General features: G+C 51.9%; 1 protein-coding gene across 2 annotated transcripts; it reads left to right on the top strand.

Moving 5' to 3' along the window:
• The first annotated feature begins 3,244 nt into the window (after positions 1 to 3,244).
• On the top strand, positions 3,245 to 6,524 carry LOC138084763 (asialoglycoprotein receptor 1-like). Of its 2 annotated transcripts, XM_068979143.1 has the most exons (8): positions 3,246 to 3,522; positions 4,573 to 4,692; positions 4,832 to 4,927; positions 4,999 to 5,070; positions 5,302 to 5,388; positions 5,477 to 5,628; positions 5,703 to 5,809; positions 6,131 to 6,524. In XM_068979143.1, the coding sequence occupies exons 1-8, from the start codon at positions 3,456 to 3,458 to the stop codon at positions 6,291 to 6,293; spliced, it is 864 nt and encodes a 287-aa protein (XP_068835244.1). In that variant the 5' UTR covers positions 3,246 to 3,455; the 3' UTR covers positions 6,294 to 6,524. The 2 variants fall into 2 exon arrangements, with proteins under 2 accessions (XP_068835245.1, XP_068835244.1); XM_068979144.1 differs by lacking the exon at positions 4,573 to 4,692 and having other exon boundaries at positions 3,245 to 3,522.
• The last annotated feature ends 1,894 nt before the right edge of the window (positions 6,525 to 8,418 follow it).

The raw sequence follows: 8,418 nt of genomic DNA, 5'->3' as shown, positions 1-8,418 counted from the left end.
ACTCCCTTTTTTTTTTCAATTAAAAAAAATTTTTTTTAATTCAAAAGATCTGTTTTTGACTGTACCTCACAGGATCTTAGTTCCCTGACCAGGGACTGAAACTGCACCCCCTGTATTGGAAGCATGGAGTCTTAACCACTGGACCACCAGGGAAGTCCCTTGGTCTCCCATTCTTAAGCTTTTGTGTATGTTGTATACACAGCTGACCTTAGGACAGGAAGAGTCTCCAGGTGGGCCTAATCTAATCCCATGAGCACAGGGGGAATCAGAGAGATCTGGAGTTCCAGGAGGATACCAGGCACTTTTGCTGACTTTGCAGATGGAGGGGTCATGTGATGAGGAAGGCAGGTGGCCTCGAGGAACAGAGGGTGGCCCCCAGCCGCCAGTCAGCAAGGAGACGGGGTCCTCAGTTCTATAGCTGCGAGGAACTGGATTCTGTCAACAACTGGAACGTATTTGAGAGTAGATTCTTCTTCTTTGCCTCCAGAAATGAATACGGTCCTGCCAGCACCTCTATCTCAGCTTCATGAGACCCTGAGCTGGGAACTCAGCTGGGGTTCCTCTTGGACTTCTGCCCTACAGAGCTGTGAGCTAATAAATGGGTGTCGTTTCAAGCCACTACCTTTGGGGTGCGCTAAAAAATGAACACATGAGGCTCTGTCTCTGAAGACCTTGCAAAGTATATATTTTCTCTCTTTTTTTGACTGTGCTACACAGCTTGCAGGATCTTAGTTCCCCAATCAGGGATCAAACCCTTGCCGCTGCAATGAAAGCACAGAGTCCTAACCACTGGACCACCAGAGAATTCCCAAGGTATATATTCTTAAAGGGATAGATGTCAAGAGTTCTTAGGGTGCATGTGTCTACCGCCATGTGGCATTGTTTTGTTTTTAGCTACTTCTTGGTTTCTCAGGGTTATCTCTGGTCTCACAGAGAGAGCTGGCTTGTAAGTCAGCCACCAGTGTTTCATGTTGTTTATCTGGCTTTCCTCATGGTGTTTCATCACCTCTGACTCTCACCCTAAAGTTGTTGACTTTGGGGTGTTTTTCGTTACTGGTTCACAGACTGCTCCCTAAGCAATGGCTTTGGGAACATGGCTTTAGGGCAGAACCAGCTTGTAAGAACATCTTATTCCAGTATAATATGCAAATAGAAGAATGCACAGATCTTCAGGGTATGGGTTTCGGCAGTTTTACAAACTTGCAGCCTTGCAGCCAGCATCCAGATCAAGCAGTGGGACATTTCCATCACCCAGAAACTCCTTCCAATCCTCACTCCTGTAAGGGTGACTGCTATTCTGACCGAAACAGCGTAGGTTTGTTTGCCTGAATAAACCAGATTGTAACTGATAATACCAGAGCAAGCCAAATCAACAGCCCAGTAGTCACCAAAATTACTGGCCACAGTCCCAGTGCATGCAAACAACGTGAGGCTTTTCAAGTCACAAATGAGGGTACAGCCAGGACTTATTTTTCGCAAGGGACGTGTTCCTGAATATCTCACATAATGTAAACTCTTCTAACTCGAGTCTAGTTTTCTCAGTGAAGTATCCGTAACATAGGATTCCCATGATGTCATATTTGGGGTCTAAAGCAAGACTTACTAACGTCATTAACATCGTCCAAATTCTTACATTTTTTTATTGCTTATTTTATTTTTGGCTATGCTGGGTCTTAGTGGCTGTGTGGGCTTTCCTCTCGTTGCAGCGAGGGGGGGCTACACTCTAGTGGTGCCTAGGCTTCCCATTACAGAGGCTTCTCTTGTGGAGCGTGGGCTCTAGGGCCTATGGGCTCTAGAGCACAGGCTCAGTAGTTGCAGTGCCTGGGCTTAGTTGGCATGTGGGATGTTCCTGGACGAGGGATCAAACCTGTGACTCCTGCATTGGTAGGGAGATTTTCTTTACCACTGAGCCACCAGGGAAGCCCAGTTTCTAATTTAGCATAATTCCAATCCACACACTCCCAGAATTTAGCCCTCTGTGAACTCTCAAATGGGGCTGTGAGGGACCACTTTTAGTATCTCTGGGACCCCAGGGCCCAGCTGTGGTGACAGGATGGGACCCTGGTTCTGGGAGCAGCACACAGGTCCTGGGAGTCCGGCTGTCCACATCTCAGGCTTGCCTCTGTTGTTTGGATTCTGGATAAGCTCTTACCATTCAGGGCCTCAGTTTCCTCATTTCCGAATCAAATAGGGGTGTGCTCTGGGGCTAATGAGAGGAGGTAATGAGGGAAAGGGCTTCCCAGGTGGCTCAGTGGAATGCAGGAGACGCAGGATTGATCCCTGGGTCAGGAAGATCCCCTGGAGAGGGGCATGGCAACTCACTCCAGTATTCTGGCCTGGAGAATCCCATGGACAGAGGAGCCTGGCGGGCTACAGTCCATAGCGTCGCAAACAGTCTGACACAACAGAAGTGACACAGGCAACAAGGGAGAAGCACAGAGGAGTCACTGGAGGTTTGCTGGCACTAATCCAGCTGAGTGGGGAAAAGCCTGCCTTCCTGCCGCCCCCACCCCCTGACCCCCAGGCAGCTTGGAGGACTTTACTCCCCAGGAGAGCCATTCAGCCCCAGGCTGGGGTGTCTGGTAGCTGAGCCCCAGGAAGCCAGGCCCAGGCTCAGATGCCAGGGTCATAGGTCTGGATTGGGAAAGAGCAGAGCTCGGCCCCTCTGATCCTGGTCAGAGATATTTGGAGAAATCAACAGTTCTGGGAAATTCAGAGACAGGAAGTAAAAGGGGAGCGGGGCAGAGGGGAACCAGCCAGCTGCACCCCAGCCCCTCCTGGTCTGGACCTCTCCCAAACAGTTCCTTAAGTGGGATGGCTGCATGCAAGGATAGGGGACAGAACTTCCACCCCTGGGAAGGAAAGTGAGGCAACCCACCCCTGCTCCCACCCCCACACCCTCCCTGAGTTCCAAATCCATTTCTACCTCTGTTTACGTCCAAAGTCCCGGGCACTGGAGATGCCAGGTTTGGTGTGTTTGGACACACAGTCATACAGACAGGCAGACGCACAGGGCTCAGGGCCCTTGAATGGACCCTGCCCCCTCCCCTCTCACCACCCAGGGCTGTCAGTGCTAATTATCCAGGCTTTAGCCTGTTTCTTAGCCTGGGATCTGCGCAGCATTGAGGGACCCAAAAGTCAACCTTGAGACCTTTGGCAAGTAAAAGGGGAAGAAAGGGGGGTGGGGGGAAGAAAGGAGGTGGCAGAACTAACTGTGGAGTGGGGTGGGGGAGGGGATGAATGAAATCCATATCCGGAGGGGTGGAGACGGAGTAGAAAAACTTCAGAAGATAGATTTTGGATGTCAGGCCTGGAGGGAACGCAAGCAAAAAGAAAGGTCTCCACGCAGTCGCTGATCACCTGGAAAGGGACTGAACCCCACACCCAAGCTCTTCAGCCCCTGCCTCAGCCCTAACCCCAGCCTTGACCTGGCCCCAGGCCCAGCCGTCCCCACCATGACAAAGGAGTATCAAGATCTTCAGCATCTGGACAATGAGGAGAATGACCATCAGCACAGAAAAAGTAAGGGGACACCTCCCCCTATTTCTGCAAGGCGAGCATTAGGTGGCTCTCGCCCCCTTCCCTGACCCCGCCTCTCCCTGGGTCTGCCCGGCTCACAAGGTTGGTGGTGTCTGAGCCACCCCTCTTAGGGGAGGTGCAGGGTGTAGGATTGGAGACCCTTTCTTGGTGGCAGTTGTCCCCAGGCTCCTTCATGATTCTCCTGCCCTTCGCCTTGTCACCGACTTCTCAGGACCCTGGGGAGGGGGCTGCCCAGGGGATGTGGGGGTTAACTGCAAGAAGTTAGACCCTCTTCTTCGTTCCTCTTCCAACACCCGTGAGCCTTGGCCAAGCGTATGTGTGTGAGTGTGTGTGTGAGTGTGAGTATGTATGAGTGCACAGGTGTCAGGGATCCTTTGGGTCAAGGAGAAAATTTCTGTGGCGGGCCTCAGGGAGCTCTGGCTGGAGGAGGATGAGTCAAGCCCTCTTTCTTTCTCCTGCGAGCAGAGATGTTTCTGTTGGGGCTGAGCCAGGATGGAATGTTTGGCAGAAGGGAGTGGGCAGTGCCCTTCGATGGGGGAAAGGACTACCAGCAAAAACGGAGGGGAAGCCCCCGCATTTCAGCTCACTGAGACAGGGCTCCCGGGTGGGCACAACTTGGTCGACCTGAAGTCTGGTTACTCTGCATCCCTGCGCCCAGACAAAGAGGAGTGGGATTCACGGGGAAAACAAGAAACCCGTTTCTCTTGCCCCACCTGCTAGACCCCTTCGGCCCCAGTCTCCAGCTTGCAAACTCCATTCTCCAGGCTCTGCGTTCTGATGCGGCAGTGACTCTATCGGGCCACTAGGTGCCAGCAAAAGCCTAGAGCCTGGATAGGGCTCCCGCAGAAAGATTCGCATCCCTTCTCACCTCTCGATGCATCCAGCTCCTCTTGGTCACCTACCGCCCAGATTTCTTCATCTATAAAGTCCCTCCTAGTCTCCTAGAGGAGGCTCAGGCTGCCCTCCTCCTAGGACCCCAGAGCTGCCCCAAGCTCCCATCTATCCCTGAGTGCCTGACCTCCTCTCTTGTAGGGCCGCCGCCTCCTCCTCATTCATTCAGTCGGCGTCTCTGCACCGGACCCAGCCTCCTCCTGGTCTCCATGGGCCTTAGCCTCCTGCTGCTAGTCGTTCTCTGTGTGATCGGATCCCAGAGTGGGTTCCCCAGGGGGTAGGGGGTGTTCGGGAAGGGAGCAAGGTGATATGGTGAGGGGGCGGGGGGCGGAAGAGCTGGCTGCTGTGATGTGGGAAGCAGCCCCCTCATTTTGTCCTGTCTGCACCCTCTTCTGCCCAGACTCCAAACTGCAGGAGGAGCTCAGCGCCCTGAGAGAGACCTTCAGCAACCTCACAGTGAGCACAGAGGCCAAGGTCAAGGCCCTGAGCGTTCAGGGTGAGGAGGGCTGGGGCTGGGAGGCTGGGAACAGTAGGGCCATTGAGACACTGAGCAAGTCTCTCCCCTAGGAGGAAATGTGGGCAGAAAGGTGAAGTCCCTGGAGTCCCAGCTGGAGAAACAGCAGCAGGAACTGAATGCAGGTCAGCGAGGATGTGTGTGTGTGTGTGTGTGTGTGTGTGAGTGCACATGGGCTTGCAGGATACAGTGGTCTCTCAGACCAAACCAAGGGGCATTGTGGCAGAAGTATCTGCGATCTGTCTTCACGCCCCAGTAGGCAGATGACAGAACCTTCCCAGGCCCCAGTGTTCATCGTGGCTTTCTTGCCTTCCCCTACCCTCATGCCCCTCCCCCTCTGCCCTCTGTCTCCCCAGATCACTCCAGCTTGCTGCTCCACGTGAAGCAGTTTGTGTCTGACCTGCGAAGCCTGAGCTGTCAGATGGCTGTCCTCCAGGGCAATGGTGAGGGGGTGGGGGTTGCCCAGTCCTGCTTGCCTGCCCAACCCACTTCCCCTCAGCCCCTCACCACCCTCTCTGACTCCCACCCCAGGCTCTGAAAATGCCTGCTGCCCAGTGAACTGGATCGATTATGAAGGCAGCTGTTACTGGTTCTCTCGCTCGGGGAAGTCCTGGCCGGAGGCTGAGAAGTACTGCGAGTTGGAGAACGCCCACCTGGTGGTGGTGGGCTCCTGGGAAGAGCAGGTGAGGTTCTGGTAGGGCCCAGCTGGGAGGTTGGCAGGTCTAAGGAGAGGTCACCAGCTCTCCTCTCTCCCCAGAAATTTATACAGCACCACATGGGCCCTGTAAGTACCTGGATAGGCCTCACGGATCAAAATGGGCCCTGGAAATGGGTAGACGGGACGGACTACGAGATGAGCTTCAAGTAAGTGTGTGCGCCCCCGAGGCTCTGCCCCTCCATCTTCGGCCCATCATCCCAGCCTGGCAGGTCCCGGGGGCGGGGGGGTCCATGGCTGGGCTCAGAGTCTCACCCCCGAGGCTCTGCCCCTCCATCTTCGGCCCATCATCCCAGCCTGGCAGGTCCCAGGGGCGGGGGGTCCATGGCTGGGCTCAGAGTCTCACCCCCAAGGCTCTGCCCCTTCATCTTTGGCCCATCATCCCAGCCTGGCAGGTCCTGGGGGCCAGGGGTCCACGGCTGGGCTCAGGGTCTCAGGCGCTGGGGTTCACGTCTCTCTGGTCTCTTTAGGAACTGGGCACCAGAGCAGCCAGACGACTGGTATGGGCATGGGCTCGGAGGGGGTGAAGACTGTGCCCACTTCACGGCGGAGGGCCGCTGGAATGATGACATCTGCCTGAGGTCCTACCGCTGGGTTTGTGAGGCCCGTCGGGACAGAGGCAATGACAGCTAAGAGCCTCCTCTCCCCTAATTTATTTCCTCAATGCCTTTACCTGCCCTAGGGGTCCTGGTTTGGAGCCCTTCTATCTAGGGGCTTCTGGATTTTCATCTAAGATTTTAGAGGGAAAGGGGAAGGATAGTGTCTGAGAAATGTAGAATGATGTTTAGAGGGGAAAGGAGATTGAAACCCATGCTGCTTTCTATGGTTTGCAAGTTATTACTGTCAACTGGATTTTTTTAGAGTAAAAAGAAAAGAAATACACAAAACATTGAGTTGTCTGCTTGCTGGGGATTAGGAAACGGGAGTGGGCTGGTCAGCACTAGGAAGTCTTGGGCAGGCAATGGGTCATCCTGAGAACTGTCTGCGCTTTGGGCCAAGAGGCCTGGATTTGTTATTTACAGGTATACAAGTTAGGGCAAGCTAGTCTGCTTTCTTTGTTTCAGCTGTAAAATAGCGTTATTACTGATTTGTTACTGAACTCAGGTTCAGTTGCTCATCTCAGTTCAGTTCAGTCGCTCAGTCATGTCCGACTCTTTGCGACCCCATGAATCGCAGCACGCCAGGCCTCCCTGTCCATCACCAACTCCCGGAGTTCACTCAGACTCACTTCCATCGAGTCCGTGATGCCATCCAGCCATCTCATCCTGGGTCATCCCCTTCTCCTCCTGCCCCCAATCTCTCCCAGCATCAGAGTCTTTTCCAATGAGTCAACTCTTCGCATGAGGTGGCCAATACTGGAGCTTCAGCTTTAGCATCATTCCTTCCAAACAAATCCCAGGGTTGATCTCCTTCAGAATGGACTGGTTGGATCTCCTTGCAGTCCAAGGGACCCTCAAGAGTCTTCTCCAACACCACAGTTCAAAAGCATCAATTCTTCAGCGCTCAGCCTTCTTCACCGTCCAACTCTCACATCCATACATGACCACAGGAAAAACCATAGCCTTGACTAGACAGACCTTAGTCAGCAAAGTAATGTCTCTGCTTTTGAATATACTATCTAGGTTGGTCATAACTTTTCTTCCAAGGAGTAAGCATCTTTTAATTTCATGGCTGGAGTCACCATCTGCGGTGATTTTGGAGCCCCCCCAAAATAAAGTCTGACACTGTTTCCACTGTTTCCCCATCTATTTCCCATGAAGTGATGGGACTGGATGCCATGATCTTCATTTTCTGAATGTTGAGCTTTAAGCCGACTTCTTCACTCTCCTCTTTCACTTTCATCAAGAGGCTTTTTAGTTCCTCTTCACTTTCTGCCATAAGGGTGGTGTCATCTGCATATCTGAGGTTATTGCTATTTCTCCCGGCAATCTTGAGTCCAGCTTGTGTTTCTTCCAGTCCAGCGTTTCTCATGATGTTCTCTGCATAGAAGTTAAATAAGCAGGGTGACAATATACAGCCTTGACGTACTCCTTTTCCTATTTGGAACCAGTCTGTTGTTCCATGTCCAGTTCTAACTGCTGCTTCCTGACCTGCATACAGATTCCTCAAGAGGCAGGTTAGGTGGTCTGGTATTCCCATCTCTTTCAGAATTTTCCAGTTTATTGTGATCCACACAGTCAAAGACTTTGGCATAGTCAATAAAGCAGAAATAGATGTTTTTCTGGAACTCTCTTGCTTTTTCCATGATCCAGCGGATGTTGGCAATTTGATCTCTGGTTCCTCTGCCTTTTTGAATACCAGCTTGAACATCAGGGAGTTCAAGAATACAATACTGAGAGACGAGTAAAAGGAACTATGACTTCACTGAGGAAGCTGGCAATCTAGGGAAGAAGGTGACTCATATCCCAAAAAATCAACTCCTCCTTGCTGATCAAGAGATTTTAAAGGGGAGTTTCATGGGTACATAGGTGGGGCAGGGGTTACGTGCACAACAACAGAGTTAGCTCCGACAATCACCTTGAAATGGGTCATGCAGTGGTCTTCTGGTTAGTGCCATCTTTTTCATATATTTTAAACTTTTTTTCTTATTTTATTTTTAATATAAACTTTTTATTTTGTATTGGGGTATAGCTGATTAATACTCAACATTAACACTCAACATAACATAAACTCAGCATTCAAAAAATGAAGATCATGGCATCCAGTCCTATCACTTCATGGCAGATAGATGGGGAAACAGTGAAAACAGAGAGACTTT

Source organism: Capricornis sumatraensis, chromosome 8 (genome assembly GCF_032405125.1).
Source record: "Capricornis sumatraensis isolate serow.1 chromosome 8, serow.2, whole genome shotgun sequence".
NCBI lineage: Eukaryota > Metazoa > Chordata > Mammalia > Artiodactyla > Bovidae > Capricornis > Capricornis sumatraensis.
The sequence above is the reverse complement of the archived record's forward strand: the minus strand, read 5'-3'. Positions and strand labels throughout refer to the sequence as shown.